This window comes from Cryptomeria japonica, chromosome 3 (genome assembly GCF_030272615.1).
Source record: "Cryptomeria japonica chromosome 3, Sugi_1.0, whole genome shotgun sequence".
Taxonomy (NCBI): domain Eukaryota; kingdom Viridiplantae; phylum Streptophyta; class Pinopsida; order Cupressales; family Cupressaceae; genus Cryptomeria; species Cryptomeria japonica.
In genome coordinates, this window is record NC_081407.1 from 467,497,069 (window position 1) to 467,514,127 (window position 17,059).

Consider the following 17,059-nt stretch of genomic DNA (forward strand, 5'->3'; position numbering starts at 1 on the left):
AGTGTGAAGCTCTTGGCCAAGCTTCTTTGGTGCCAAGGCTGTAAAGTGTCAAGGTGTCACTGGTAATTGTGACACTTATCAAGGTGTCAAGGATGTGCAAGGGCGAATTAGTGTTTCAGTATTTTGGTGTTTTGGCCCTCCCTTCTCTGATTACTTTTTTGGCAAAAGTGGACATCAGACCCAAACCTTGTGGCCTGATGGGGAAGGCATTTTGCTATGTCGCTGTTATTCTTGTTCATTTGCTCAATTTTTAGATGTTATGTGCTGGACCTAAAGTCCATGACCCGACAGATGGAGATATGGTTGTGATGGTGTTCGCTAATGTTCTTGGTCATTTGAATAGGTGACATGAGGTGTCGGTAGGCCCGAAGGTCGATGACCAATGGAAGGATCCTCTTTGGCTTGTCATTTTTTTTTTTCGCTTCAAGTGTTTGGCATGAGGTTTGAGGTGGGTTCAAAGGCCGATGATTGACAGGGTTAGGCTTGTTCAGGGCTACGTGAAATTTAATGATTTTCTTCATAGTGTAGGTATAGACCAAAGCTCGATACCTCACCAAGGATGCCTAGAAAGTGTTTTTCATGCACATAACATGTTTTTTCTTCATCGTCGTGTTTTTTCTACCGACCTGCATTTATGGCTCAAAGTTGAGCTCAAAGTGTAAGAGATCAAAGTGTAAGAGATCAAACCCACTCTTGTAGAATTAGTTTTTTAATCCTCTATAGTTCTGTTGATGAACAGATTTCACTTATATGTTGACAACTCTGGGAAGTGGGTTAGTGATTTTGAGACCTAACATAAGCCATTTATAGGTTGACAAGTAGAAAATGAGAAACATCTTGCTGGTTATGTTTGATTGTGCACATTCATAGTTATGTGCAAGTGGCATACAAAGGTGTTCCACAAATGACCCAAGAACCAGTAGACGCATAGATGGAAAGTGAAGTCTCATGAGATCTTGAAGCTTTGGTTATAGACAAGAGATTCGGGAGAGACCTTTCAATTCCCATACTTGTGGAAAAAATGCAGTGTCATTGCATTAGCATAGAAGTGGAAATTTTCCTTCATAAAAGACAACCAAAAATTATTTTGTTGAATTTGTAGCAAGAGTTATGGCTGAAGTCATTGCTGAAAAAGGATCATAGGAATAGCCATGCTTAACAAAGGGCAGTGTAGAGAGTTTTTTCAAGTAGGCTGAATAATGTTTGTTGGGTAGTATAGGTTGGATGGGCTAATACATTTTGGAGTGGCCCACATGGCATATAATTCTTCTACATACAACAGAAACTATTTTTGGATTCTTTTTTGTTCTCCTTTCTCTTGTACTATTTTTGTGTAACTTTGTGCAACTGTGAACAAGTTGTTCATTTGAACCTTTTATCACTTTCATCATTTGGTATTAGAGGAGTTGAGATTGTAAGTGTGTTGTAATATCTCTATAACAAAGTACATTTGTACATTTGTTGCATTATAGGGGGACTAGAGGAGCAATAGCTCATAGAGGAAGAAGAGTAGGAAAGAACCAAGTGGGTAGGTATTGTACATATGATGAGAGCCTTAGGTAAGGCTCAATGTTATCAAGATCATGCAAAGAAGAGAAACCATGCCAAAGGACATCAATGAATATGTGAGAGAGGATGTTGCTATTCATCGAGCAATAAACGTTGACATTGATGAGGAAGTCACTGTAGACAGTGTAGAGAATAGGCTTGCAAGAGCCATAATGAAAAGTTAGGAACAAATCAAGGTTTTCTCTATGAACCTGCTAAATTGGCATACTTGGCATTTGTGATATTTTGAGATGGATATTTCTATAGTCCACTATATTGGGCAATTTGTTTTTGGGTCTACAAATGCCTTATAGTAATATGGGACTACCTCGTACTCCATGCAACATGCACCTAACTATGCTACAAATGAGGTGCACATACCCTACCTCTTGCAAGATTTGAACTTGTGACCTCTCTTTCAAGAGTACAAGTTCTCCATCATTAGGCCAACTTAGGTGTTCAATACTTGAATGGCTGGTACTATGGAGTGTTGCAAAAGTGAGAAGTTTCCTTTGGTTGGTAAGCTTTTACAGTAAGTTCATTGTAAAATTTAGTGATATTTGTGTGCTGCTAACTTATTGCATGAGGAAGAATGAGTTTGACTAGACTATTTCCATAGCCAAGAGTTTATAACAAGAGGAGCTTGTGTTGGTGCTCCTAGCCTTTAATTAATTTTTTCAAGTTGATTGTGATACCAATGAAAATGTGATAGGTGCATTGTCTTAGCTAGGACATAAAACTAATTACATTCTTCAGCTAGAAGTTGAATGATGATAGGAAGAAGTGGTGTGTGTAATTCGAATTCCATATCATTGTTGAAGCTTTGTGAAAGTGGATGCATTACATGTTGCTCAAGGAGTTTGTATTGTACATAGACCATCATAGATTGTAGTACATTAATAACCAAGAGAAGTTGAACCAAAGACATGATATATGCAGAGTACTCACAAGGTTATTCCTATGTGTTGAAACATATGTCTAAGAAGTCAAATCTAGTTGCAAATGGTTTGGGCAAGATGCATGTTTTGTTGTCCACAATGATTGTTAAATTATTACACATGGAAGGAATGAAAGATTTGTATTTGGCAGATCCAAAATTTGTAGGTGCATGGAAGATAGGCATAGAGCCATGTGGGGTGAAAAATGTCCAATTACATTGTGCAAAGGGGGATATCTATTTTGAAAATAGTAGTTTTTTATCCAATGAAGTTCAACAAGGGAGAATCTCACTAGGGAATTCCACAATGATGGATTGGGAGGCCACTTCAAGAGTGATAAGACAAGCCATGTTGGAGGAGAGCCATCACTTGCTTGACTTGTGCAAAGACGTGCACAGATTTGTTGTGAGATGCAAAATGTCTCTAGTAGCAAAGGGTGTAGTGTAAAATATAAGATTGTACATGCTATTGCTAGTACTAGATATACCATGGGATGACTTTATTGATTTTGTAGATTTTCGTCTAATTATGGCTAATCCTCATAATAACCTTGAAAAATTTACTTTTATGTTTTGAATCCCTTTGATAAATATGCACTTTTTCTTAACACGTGCATCAATTCGCTATAAAATGGACTTTGAACATGCACTTTTGATATTCTTTTGTAGGTGTGTGCCCATCACCATGTGCACACTTGATAACATAATTTTTGAAATTTGAAAAATCCTTTGGTGATGCCTGTTCGTGCATCCCTAAACATATTTGTACACTGATTTTTTTATATATCCAATTTTTACTTTGTATAGGTGCGTCGTCGCCTTTAGGCATGCACCTATACATTGAGAATTAAATTTCCAAAATGAACTTGCCTCCTTTATGATGTGTGCCCTCAATCTTAGGTACACACTTGTACACTAGAATGTGATAATGACTTGTGCTAATTTCCTTGAGATAGATATTGCCATATTTTCCCACATGTGCCGTTGCACTAGCCTCCTAAAGTGTGAACTTGATTCTCTAAGACACACTTATATAAGAATCTCACTAGAGAATTAATTGCACAATCCATGTTGGAGGAGATCTATCACATGCTTGATTTGTGCAAAGATGTGCAAAAGTTTTGTTGTGAGATGCAATATATATATAGTAGCAAAGGGCGCAGCACAAAATATAAGATTGTACATGCTATTGCTAGTACTAGATAGATCTTGGGATGACTTTGTTGATTTTGTAGATTTTTGTCTAATGGCTAACCCTCGGAATAACCTTGAAAAAATTACTTTGATTTTTTGAATCTCTTTGATAGGTATGCACTTTTGCTTAACACAAGCACCAATTCGCTATGTGTTCAATCAGTCATTATAAATACAAATACCTTATCATATCTTATGTGGAGATCACAAAAGAAACCTGGTTCTATTTACACTCTTCTATGTTATTATGACATTATTTCATTTGAGCACTTGGCTTCACCAGTCCAAAATCATAAAGAATCCAAAATGAAAACTGTGCTTTTAAATTGGATGAATAGGTGGTTTTAATTAAGCTAAAGGAATCTAATCATATTTCTTAATTGAATAATCAAATTCTTTATATGCCATTAGTGGTTGGTTATTCAATCATCATTCGAGTTCTAGGAACTGTTCATGGTTCAAAGAAGTTGGAATTAATTGTCACACGTGGTGATGCTTTACTTTTAATGATTTTTTCCCATTTTTCTATTGGAGAATATTTATATTATACTTACAGTTGGCTGATTTTAATAGCAGGAGAGGCTAGCTTCATTCAGATTTAAGTCTTGTACTTTTGCTTACCTGAGCAGGATATATACAAAATTTTGAATTATTAGTTTTTTTATTTTCACTTATTTTGCTTCTTCAGAAAAGATTAGTAAGTTGATAGTTTGCTTAGCTAAGATGGAAATATACATGCTTAACTTTGCTACATCTATTTATAGTTATGTATTGATATGTACTTGTGTATTCTTTGAGAAATGACCTGACAAAAATGGTTCATGATTGAAGTATCTTCACTCTTTAATCAAATTTGTCCTTGGTTTCTTACAATGGAGCAGGAGGCATTAGATTGGATGAGCCATTGGGGTTCTGTTGCATGCTATTCTTCATTAACACTAGTGAGTAACTCTATGATTTTATATTATCTTTATTTTTTTTATTTGAAGTACTTTGTTTCTATTCTTTTAACAAGAAGTAATTTGTTTCTATTCTTTTTACTTTGCTGTTAGCCCTATGCTCAAACAAATTTATTTTAACAATAATAATGGTAAAACTCTTGTCTTTTCTTAAACTTAACCCATTACCCTGCTTTGTGAAAGCAGATCAAGGTAGGAATTGTCACTGAATTTAGGAAAGATACATAGAATTGTTGTCCGTGATTTTAATCAAATGCAGTCAGATATACCATGTCTAACGTTTTCAAATTCTACAATCAACCATACATATGAAGCATATTCCATTGCAAACTCAATTCAGATTAGTTATATCTGCCCACAAACTGTGAATTAGCGTACCACTCAACGAATATGCCTAGGGCTCAACTAAAACGGAGTAAAGACTGCACAGTTGGATATTTTTAGTGCACAATCTACAGAAAATTAAAAAATGATTAACAAGTATTTACAAAATATCTGTAACAATAATTCCTATTATGAATAGCCTTCTAAAGTTACAAATCTGTGCTGATCCCAAAATGAGGTTGTGTCAAATCTGATATTTCACTGAACTGAAAAAAATAGACCTTGCCATTTCTTATCAAATTTGTTTGTGGGTTTGGTTGCATACTATTTGGAATGCAGAATGGCTGCAGCTATGTGAGCCTTTTGAGTTTCCATTCTTCCAGAGTATAAATAAAATGCGGTTTCACAAATAAATATTGTGATCGATTTGAGCTACGATATTGTCCTAACCTTTGTTAGTTGTGTACTCCACCGCAATTGATGAAAACTAGTCAAGGGACCTCATACATCTCCTAGTTGCAATTGATTTGCATGAATCTTCAACCACAATACCATCTACAAATGACCTCTTAGTTTTGTTGTCCACTTCTTAACGCGTAGCCTAAGCAAGAGAAGCTTCCTTTTTGTGGAACATAGTTGACCAATTCAATTGTGTATGTCACCTTAATAGTTTCTGCTTTAAGTAGTTGTTCCAACTTGTCTAGTTCCTACTTTGTTTGGAGGTGAAGGTCCTTAAGGTACTCCCTTGATGTAGGATGGTTATATATAGTTGGCACTCCCTTGAGAAAGAGTTTTCCCTGACATATGGCATCAATGGCTATCTACAGTTGGCGCTTCCTCAATGAAGGGTCTAATCCAATGCAGGGACTTCCTCAATGAAGGAGGGCAGTGGATGACCATCAATAGGTGGCACTCATGCTGATAGGACTACCATTTATGAATATGAAGGCAAAAGAATTGTGTGCTTGCTTGTGGTGTTTGTTAGTTTTCGTGATCAGATTAACAAAATGAACAGAAAAGTAATGATGCACAGAACAAGAAACACAACACATAAATAGAGGATCACACAACACAAGATTACCCTGGGAAAACCTCCCTCTCGGAGGAAAAACCTAGCAAGAAAGATCCTCGGATCTGATTGTGAATTAATCAATAACTTTAGAATTACAAGGAAGACTTATCTCAGGTCAACTGAATGTATATGCAAGGGCAGATTAGTTCCAAACGATTTGCACTATTGACAACACTCACATCTGCACTTGACTTTGCATTCAGGTTGCACATTCAAATCGCAGCAATCTGCACCTTTATCTTGTATCATTCTCCATCTTTAGTTACACCAATCTGCACCTTGGTCGCACCAATCTAGGCTGCACCAATCTGCACTTAAGTGTGCACACCAATCTGCACAGTGTGCACCAAGCTGCGCTTTATGTCTGCACCAACCTGCACTAAAGAGTGCTCTCCTAGGCTGCACCACTGTGCACCAAATGTGCTGCAGGGTCTGCACCAGCTGTGCACACCAACCTGCACCAAGAGTGCACACCTAGGCCGCACCACTGCACACCAAGTGCGCTCCAAAAGGCAGAGTCATGGGCCGCACCATTCGCACTTCCTCAGGAGGAGATAATTCGCCTTAGGTCTTATTTGACTGAATGAATATCTTGCTTGGCAAATGAGTCTTCTTTTATATGCATGGAGATGACCTATTTGAGTTGGCCTATGTCTAGAACTTGGCGCCAACTTTTAAATATCTCCAAGCTATACCACGTTACATGAAGTGATATAGGGTCGGCCCTATAATATGATGAACATGTTTCATGTTGCTTGGCGTGTGGGAGATAAAGGGCCCAGCCCTATTCGAGTTTGTGCACATAGAGATAGGGCCCAGCCCTAGTTACACGCCTCCTTAATGAAGCAGGGCCCAGCCCTATAAGGATTCGGATGATGCCTTAAGGCAATCCGAATCCTTTTTATTTTCCTATCCTAGTTACAAAAAACAACAGTGTTTACTTCATATTAGTGTAGTTTGTCTCCCACTTCTTAGATTTAGCCAAGACCTGGTTCACCTGTGTCAAGTCTCTTGAATCTGCAGGGAGTGCCTTGAGTGTCAGTGAAGTACCTTGAATTCGGGCTGTGAGACATTTGGCTGCCACAGGATTCATGCCAAGAGTGGTTCTCCCAAAACAATTTGTGACTGATGGAAGCTAGCCTGGACCTCTGCCTGAAGCAAGTTTCATGCGAAAATTTGCTTGCTCAAAATTCACATTGGCAATCATACCACTCAAGTGACATGTCACATGGGACTACAAACTGTGTTGCGGAAACATTAGTTTCAGCTTAAGCTAGTGCTGACATATATTTGAATGACTGAAATGTTGCTTTCACTGTAATATGTCTGGGAAAATCTATTGCTGCACCTGCCAAAGGAAATTCAAATTTATCAACCTTTCATGACATTCTATATCAAAGGTACTGATTTGATGTGGAAGGCTTGTCAATAGACTTCCATGGCTGCAATTTCTGGGAAAACATGCAGATATGCAGGGATAGAGAAGAGTTTAAACCAGCATATTTTAGCCCTAATTGCAGACATATGTGAGATCTGTAATACAATTTCTAAATATGCAAGTTTTTAAAGTAATTTATACACAAGATATATCTCACTTGGAAATTGATGCCTTTTTTTTAAAGGGGTAAATGCTTTTGGCCTGGAGCTATGAAGCAGTGAGGTCACAAACTGGGGACCACATCCCCGACATAAACACTCAGCAATAACACCCCAGCGGTGTTTGAACCTTGGTGGCAATAACCACAACACCACAACATGACCATCACACTATGCCAATACCATCTAACTATTAAATAGATATATTACTTGATGTTTTAATTTACATGATATTGGAGGAAAAATAGACTGTTACAACAGCTTTTACTGTTTTTATTTGGTTGGCTGCATGGGGTTATGGTGATGTTTCAAGTTTTCATAAATGTTTGAGTTTCTGCTGACTGCTGCAAGGAGTTTCTAAAATTAGAGAAGAAAATAAATAAAAAGATTCAAGAATTACAGCACAGTACTCATCAGTTATAGTGGTCGGATTCCCCAGCTTCACCATTAATTCTTTGAAGAATGAAGATTTGGTCAGAAAATAATGAGACTTTAGTGTTGAAGAAATAGAAAACATAGTGACAAAATTATAAAATGGCATGCACCTTGAAGGTCTTTGTGGTCTTGAAGGTGAAGAGTAAAATTTGCATGGGAAACATTTGTGCTCTTGTCCCCTTTGCCTCCCTATTGAAGCTCCCTTTCCAAATTTGGGTCCATGGTTCCTCCATCCCTTTAACCTGCCCCTGGCATCTCTTTGTCCCCTGTACCTGAAACTCCACGAAACAATGTTATTTTAGTCTTTGGATTGGTGACAATTATCCTTTTTTGTCTATGTCCTTCAACATCTCGGGGAAGCTTGTATCAGTCATTGCAGTTAGTTTTCATACCATGCTTTCCAAGGACTTCGTGTGGTGAGTTGCTTGTGTCCCTTGATTTTGTTAATGGTGTGAATCAAGCATTCTGTTGCACAAATGCTTCTGCCATGGGGCCCTAGATTATTTTGTTCTTACAATGCATTTCCCTGCAAGTGGGCATTCTTTGAACACTTATGTCTCGAATTCCCAATCTCCCCCACTCCTTTGGAAGAGTGCATACTTCTTAGGGAACCAGATGATCCCTTCGCCCATCCTTGTTTACTCTATAACAAACTTCTAAGGATGTTCTCAAAACATTCTATAAGTTCCTTTGGAGTACAATAAACAGGGGGAAAAAACATATGACCTGCTGCTAGAATTTTAGATGATACAAGATTGCAAGATTGCAAATGGGCTAGGGATGCTCTTGCATCAGATACCTCAGGTATATGATTTGTGAGCTTAGTGCTCACAAATAAAGGCTGAGTGGTAGAACCAACCTCTTTCATAATACTTTAGACTGCATGTGCTCCCTCACTTGTTGCAGGAATTTTATAAAAGATTTGGTCTTCTTCCTTAGCCTCGTCCAGCTCACGTCTGTGTCATGTCATGTCCTCTTCTGCCAAGCGTTGACCATCTTGCTCTTCTTCACTACCTCCAATTAACACCTCCTTGGTTTGCTGTAATAAGACATAATCTGCCTTTTGTCTTCCCTACACATCCACTTAGTTTTCCCTTAAGATTGGGAATTCGCTGTCCTCATCCATGCTACCACCTTGGCTTACCTTGTAATCAATGACATCACACAACTGCAACTTCTGCTAGCCAATGGTTACTCACCCACTACTCCTTTCACAATAAATGCCTTCTTTCTTGGTTTCTAGATTTCCATATTGGTCCTTCACAATAGCATAATCTATTGTTGCAATAATATTCTTGTAATTCTATTTCAACTCTTCCACCTACCACCCCTCAGATTCCTTTCCACTGATTGACTTTTTGTTGCCAATTTTGCTTCCTCTATTACTGTGGACCACTCTTGGTATTGCACAAGTCTCTCACATCCCTTCCACAAATTTTATATAGCATACTTTTGTCACACTTCTCTTAGCATTAAGGACATGACTACCCAATATTGTCTCAGGGGGTAGGAGATGTGTCTCCCGGTAAACATGCTTGCAAGTGTTAACTTGAATTGATGATTTAAACATTAACAAATGCTGGCAGCAGATATTTCAGAAACGGCTTACTGGTGACAAATGACAAGTTTTAGACTTAGAATTTAACCAATCAATGAGAAATGATCAAATTATGGTTTACAGCATGATATAATATGAACAATTTTGTGTGGGTACAACACTCCATCCTAACCCAACCTCTTCTAAACCCTAAAATAACCAGCTAACAAAAGATAGAAAATCACTAGAATTCTTTTTGCTTTTACTGCGACTTGTTAAATATTCACTCTTGTTGCTTGAATTGGCTGAAAGTTATCTTCTGCTATTGCAGCTACTTCAAAATAACAAAAAGACAAATAATATTTATACATTTATAATTAAAATACATCATACTGTCAGTCAATGACTGGCCAAATAAATAATTGTACTGTTCTGTATGAGAGATAACCCAAGAATCCAAATTCAAACCTCGAACTTGTAGGCTATGCCACTCTCCTTATTGCAATGAAAGATGAAATTAGTGATTAAAATTAGTTTGGAGAACTAATTTTGGACATTTTATGCCAAAATTAGGATTTTGAGGTTTTTGTTTTATTTTTATATGTTTAAAAACATTTTTTACCTTCTTGCATCCCACTTCATATTTAGACTTGAAAAGTGTTGCTCTTCATATCCTTAGCTGTATCATGGTAATTTAGTTTAACTGTAACTGATCTACCTCTTTGTTGTTTAAGATTGATAATTTCTTTGAGGAGTTATTGTTAATTGATATTTTTCTTTTAGATTCACATTATTGCTGATTTTCATTTATATTTTGTAGTTCAAATTCATCCAATTTTGATGGGGTATTAAAGTATGTTAAATATCAAATCATGTGCTTTCTATGCCATGATGCTACTTTTCGTTATTTCTACTACCCAGCCAGTCTCTTGTTGCTCTGTCATATGGATTTTTTTTTAATCCAATCTAGTTGCCATGAGCCATTTTAATTATCAAGCAATGCAAACTGGTGACAATTTCATAGTTGATTGTTATTTTTTGAGCCTTAACAGGAGCTGCGTGCTGTGGTCTTCTAAATTTATTGTTATTTAACTGTAACTTGCTTGTGTGCTCAATTGACTTCAATACCTTCCCCAAATATATAAGATTAGTAATGCATTTGTGTATGCATGCTAGAACTATCCATTTGAATGTGGACATGTGCCTATTTAAAGAGGCATAGGGAAACTATACATGCTGTAAATATCAGCAGTCCATTTATGGTGGACGGGTAAGTCAACACATGGGATACCTTGCTATTTTTCAATGTTAGGATATTCAAAACAACCCGCTGTTTTTCTATGAGCATGTGCAGATGAGCTAAATGATTCTCGCATCTTGTTATTACTTATTATGGAAGCTGCTCTTTAAAATTGATTCCTGGATGACATCTGAACAAAAGCATTTATGTTGCACAGGTTTATTTATATGCTGGATTGGGTGGAGGATTTTTGACATTTTGGTGGGCAGTGTTTCTGATTTTATCATGGCCAATGTTTTGCTTCTGCGTCCAAATTTTTGGTCGGCAGTCGGTCAAGTTAGTTCTCAGTGTTTCTCATACTTAAATAACATGTTCACCATTTTTATTCCCCTCATTTTCTTCAACAGAAGGTGTAACCATACTGGTTAAGATGCAAATCAGAATGATAAAGTACAAAAATACTTCAGCAACATTTATAATGAAAAGTTTACTACTCTGTTAAGGAAAGTGCAAGTTTATTTGGACATGAATTTACAACAGATTCTGATTTATCTTTGAAGTGCTTCGAGGAACTATGCATATCAAAGTTAAAGTGGTACTGTGTTTTTCTGTAAAGTAGAATTTGCATATGGTTCTTACAGTTAATGTGAATTTTTCCACTTTAATATTTGTTCATGCTTTGATCACTTGATATAGAAATAGCCCATAGGTGCATCCTAGGATAGTGCCATCCCAACACCAGAACTTTCTATGTCACTGATATGAAAGTGAAATTAAAATCATGAGTTTTCTAAATCATGCTGACCTACATTAATGTCATAATTGAAGAGTGAGCAAACTATCTTGAGGGCTCACCAACAGCCACCTTCTCAAGAATCTGCTGTGACTTGGCTTGATGTTCTGTTCAATCTACTATTTCACAGGCTTGAGAATCTTCCATCACAATCATCTAACCGAATGTTCTGTAGTCAAATTCTTACTTATTAAATAATGTTAAGCTATCTGTCATTTTACCTGTATTTACTTGCTGGATGTGATCAGCTTGTGCTTTCATTTCATTTTTCAAAAACATAGGTGTTTGTTTGGATTTGTAGAGAAAGGACAGATCTTACTATCCTTGCAATTAATTGAATGGAATAGATAGTATGTGTTTTTCAATTCCCAGTATCTTTCCAACAGCGTATGGCCATTGCAGTCTACTGTTTTCCATTAAAGTGGTCTTGCAAATTAATCTTCTAAGGATAAGGAAATTTTGTCAACTTTGTTCCATCAATTGTTTTCAATTAAAAGGCTAAACAATTGATTAGCAATTTAGATGGATCCGAATTTTGCTTGACAATCATATTATTGCCCATAAAGCATAATCCCATAACGGACAATGATTAAATTATCCTGATACAGAAGAACTACGAGGATAAGAGGAGTGTCCAATTGGGCTCTGTGGTGCAGGAGCACCTACCTATGAAGGCATGAACCAAGAACAAGATGATTTTATTTTTGCCTAGAAGGAATGTAGTAAGACCCTATGGGTCCTTTTTTGTAATTCAATGTCCTAGGAGTGTGACAAGTTTGTCCATGTTTGGGTCAAATTGTCATCTAGGGTCTGGTAGAGCAAATTGAGTCAATAAGGTTCACAATGGTCTAAATTGAGGGATCAAGTGACCACAGGTCTATTTGAGTCGTTTTTGATGTTTTAGAATCAAATGTAATCATTTTGGGGGACTATGATAGTCTAGAGTCTAAGTTGGTTGGATTACGCAAAAGTTGTCATATTCTCAATTTGTTGTCATGACAATTTTGCACTTTTTGTAAGTCGTGATTCTCCAATGGTCAGTCAGTTTGAAAAACAGTTGGAGGAGGTTGTGGTCATTTGGGAGATATCTTTAAAGGCCCCAAACACCGAAGGATGTATGTTGGTTGATTTGGAAAGGAAATTGAAGCATCAGATTTGTTGGGAACTCGGAAAAACCGTCTAATTTCTATTGATTGCATACTGAAGGTGGATTGGCAAGAATGCTCATGGCATAGTTCTTGTAACTAGATCATTTTACCTTTGTTTTTCTTTCAGTGTGAAGTCTTAAAGTGATGGCTGCCCCATTCTACAAGCAAATCTATGTCGGGTAGCCTAAAACCCTTAAACCCCTAGGGTTTGACTGTAATAATGGGTTTTGGCCTATCAATCCTTAACTGAACACTCTGCCGTTATAGGAGATGATAGGCCACTGTATCATATGTCAGTTCCAAAAGCCATTAGGAGGATACAACAGGGCGAAGAGGATGGAGAACTAACCCTAGGTCTGGCATCTCTATGTGACAGAACGGTTTGATGAGTGCAGTGTGTGAGAATTGAGTGGTAGAGCACTGAAAAAGGGTTTGAATGTGGTAGAAGAGTGCTTTGGAGGTTTACATAACATTTCATGGTCAGAGATGGTCACCCATTAGGAGAACCAAACCAGTTTGTGGAAGGCGTTCAGTCAAATAGGTCTAGTAGCTCTATTAGGTCTGTTAGTGTAGTATCTGTTGGAATATCTGCAAGTCGATCTGGTACCGGAAACTGAGATATTGTTGAGAACTCCCAAAAGGGTATCTGAAAATATAATTTGTTTGCTTAGATCCTCAGGGTGTCAAAAGTTATCACCCGATTCCTTCAAATGGAGGCCTAATTGCAACCGGTTGTGGGCGAGTGAGACAAAATTGATGTTCCGGTGGATCTAAACCATGAAATCCTGTTTCATTTGTGTTAAGGTGTTGTAATAACACCACTCCAAGGATTGTTGTATTGAATTGGTCAAGTGGGCCATTCAAACCCTAAAGCCTAGCAATAGCCCACTCATGTATGCAAGGGTGTGGGTAGTCACACAAGAACTTGTGAAGTTTTAGTTGTCTGTAAGTGGATATAGTGGAGCCTTTGGGTTTCCCAAGGTGTTGTTTGGTGTCATTGAACCATTGCTTGACTTGGTGTTGTGTAAGGATCTTTGGAATTAGGGATTACCGGTTGAGTTTGTATGCCTTAGAGATTCTGGTTCAAGGTTAGCTCCTTCCGGTCTGTTGCTTCCTCATCACTCTGATTCTAGGGAACAAATTCAAATAGAAAGTCTACTTGACTGTTTAATGTTCAATGTCATATTTTTGATTGTAAGTTTCTACATATTTGTGGTTGAAGTTCAAACATGGTAGAACATGCATTACTTGAACTTTTAGATTTAAAATGGATAAAATGGAGAAGCAAATACATCTTCAAAACAAGAATGACATTCTTCCAAACTTCAGGATATGAGGAAATGGGAAAACTCTTAAAGAAAAGAAAAATTAGAAAATGGAGTGTTTAGATGCTGAAATTAATCAATTTTGCTTTTATCATCAATTACCAAGCTACAAATCAATGAGCCTCTTGGTGAATCTGATAGCCTCCAAATAGTCCATACCTCACTCACCAACATGTCTAAAAATGCAGATTTGATTTCTACATGAGGTCACAATATGGATTTTGAGGCATATCTTGTGTTAGCTACTTTCAAGAGATCCAACTGGGGAAATGGAAAAGGTTGCTTGAGATTGTTGATAATTTGTATCAAATTTGTGACATCACTGATTTGCCCTATTATCTCTACAATCCTTGGGTTTTGAATCTCAAACTTCTTCAAAAAGTGGTTCAAGTTATGTACTATGCATGCAACCTGAAAGATATGATTATACCTTCTCTTCACTATGATACTTGTACAATCGCAAGGTTGTGCACTGTGTACAATCACTTGCCTAGGAAGTGCTAAGGCACTTAATCACATTTATCAAAATATCTATAGCGAGTGGTTGTCCTTTATTTACTCCAAGTAGTATTCAGCTCTCTAAAGCATATCAATGACATTGACTAATGTCTTACACTTGTGTTTTGTCCAGTCATCTGAAAATATAGTCGCTGCTATGCATTCTGAAGAGGAACATATGCAAGCCAATAGATTCTCAACTAATCTCCACTAGCCAATAAATTCTTGACTAATTTCACTAACCAATAGATCCTTAACATCTGTGAGCCACAAGATATGGAGCATTCATAATGGCCCTTATCAAGTCTTGTCAGCTGGTAGACTGGGCCACCTCAAAGCTTATTCCACAAACAAATATTGTGGTAGCCGCTCTTCTCTGTAACTTCTGTTACTAGTGCTTAAAACATGTTTTCAAGTCAACATAGATTGGGCCACCTCAAAGCTTATTCCACAAACAAATATTATGGTAGCCGCTCTTCTCTGTAACAACATGCTTGGAATTGTTATTGAGTCTCTCCATCTTGTTGCACTTCCCACCTTTTCCTTGTTGGACAAGCCTAGGATCTGGTGGGAGTTGCTAATGGAAAATTAAAGATCTGTTGTCCTCTTGCTTTCATCCTATCAGCTTGTTCTTGTTCCATTTGATATCCAGACCTTGACATCATTAGAATAAAATATCTAAATGGAATTTCTAAATTTATATCACTGTCACCTAAGTCACTAGGTTCGAATTCGAATTCGAAGTTCGACAACTTTGAAATTCGGATGAAGTTTGATGAGGAAAAAATTCGAAATGTATAAAATTCGAATTAAATTCGCTATATGTAATTATTAATTTTTTTTAATAAATATATGTAATATATCTATAAAATTGCCTAAATAGTTTAACATTGATAAATAGATTTGAAATCATTACAAAAAGATGGCACATTTATAACATATAAACCATAGGAAACATATGCTTTCACGATTGCAAAGATGTTCTTTTGTCAAAAAGGTACAATAACAGTCAAAGACTTTAGAACTTTAAAATAACTCGTCATCAAGAGCACTTGGTTGGGATGCCAAATCATCATCATCTGTATCACTACTCACTTCATCATCTGCAAAGTCAGGCTCATGCCTTCGAGAGTTTGTTCTAAAGAAGTGTTCTTTGCTGATTTGTTCATCAGCAATTTCAAATTGCTGCGAACATAGACAAGATCTCCCAACTTTCCAGTCAACAATTTGTTCCTCTTTTTGGAATGGATGTGGTCAAAGCAACTTCAGTTCATCTGACAAGTTGATGAACTTGCTCCCTGACTCAAAATTCGAATAGCAAACTCTTGCAGTTCAGGAGTTGATGATCCATAAGTGATCCACCATCTATATCCAGGCATACATGGCGAGTCATATTTGGCTTCTGCCCCTCCAAACATCCCTTCTCCTCTCTTGTATTGCCAACTTTGATCTCTGATTAGTGCTGCAATTTCTGGATCTGGTACATACCTGCTAATGGCTTGGTAAAGCCCTGCCATGATTTCATTATCACCCCTTCTATCAATAGCAAACAACTTAGGCTCCAAAAAGCAAGCTGCTGCATGTAAAGGTGTGTGCATCATTTTCCATCAGCAATCAGCTGTCTCCCATATCTGCATATATTATGCCAATTCATTATTTAGTGCTTTTTGAATGGATTCCTTACACCGGTCCATGCTTTCATAAAGCATGCCAAGGCAAGGAGTGTCACCATCAACCATACAAAGCATAGAAGCAATAATCACCAATTAGACGCGATTAATCGTGACTAATCGGCAATCGGCAACATTCCTGATTTTTTCCCTCCGATCGGCTGTATAAATCGTTGATCGTTGGTCAAGGATTTTTTCACGATTAGACGTGATTAAACCCCCCAAAAAATGCCGAAAAATCGCGTAAAAAATCGTGACTTAAAAAACTCGTAAACCCTAAAAAATTCCCACGAAAACATGTGAAAAGCAGAGGCAAAAAGTCTATAAAATTACGGGTTTGTGAGGGAGTTGCAGAGAGAACATGGGATTGTGAGGGAGTTGCAGAAAGAACACGCGACTATGAGGAGAAGTTGCTTGAAAATCGCGACAAGCTGAAGTGTTGCAACGCAACAGTGAGGAGGCGTAGCAACCTGCAATAAAGGTTGGACTTTTTAGAAATAATAAAATAGATTTCTTTTGTTGACAATACTATTGGCATGATATCTGCCTAACGTATTCGTCTGGTTTAGGCAGAAGATTTTATATTAAACAGTTTTGTTTTTTCATACTTTGCTTTGTAAACAGTTGTTATCAACATCTTTAAATAGAGCTAGGAAGAAAGTAAAATAATCTAAAATAAATAATAAATCCAATCACTTATCTTTCACCGAAAAACAACAAGAAAATAGTCTATTGATGCCATTTCATTTTTTTAATGCTTTACTTCTCGATTTGAAGAACCAT

General features: G+C 37.1%; 1 protein-coding gene across 3 annotated transcripts in view; it reads left to right on the forward strand.

Annotated features, from left to right (window-relative positions):
* Nucleotides 1-17,059, forward strand: part of LOC131041381 (uncharacterized) — a 145,608-nt gene that overhangs the window by 87,722 nt on the left and 40,827 nt on the right. For all 3 annotated transcript variants that reach the window (XM_057974432.2, XM_057974433.2, XM_057974434.2), the window contains 2 exons: nucleotides 4,561-4,620; nucleotides 11,060-11,178. In XM_057974432.2, coding sequence (XP_057830415.2) covers nucleotides 4,561-4,620; nucleotides 11,060-11,178 — 179 coding nt within the window. The remainder of the gene's footprint in view (nucleotides 1-4,560; nucleotides 4,621-11,059; nucleotides 11,179-17,059) is intronic.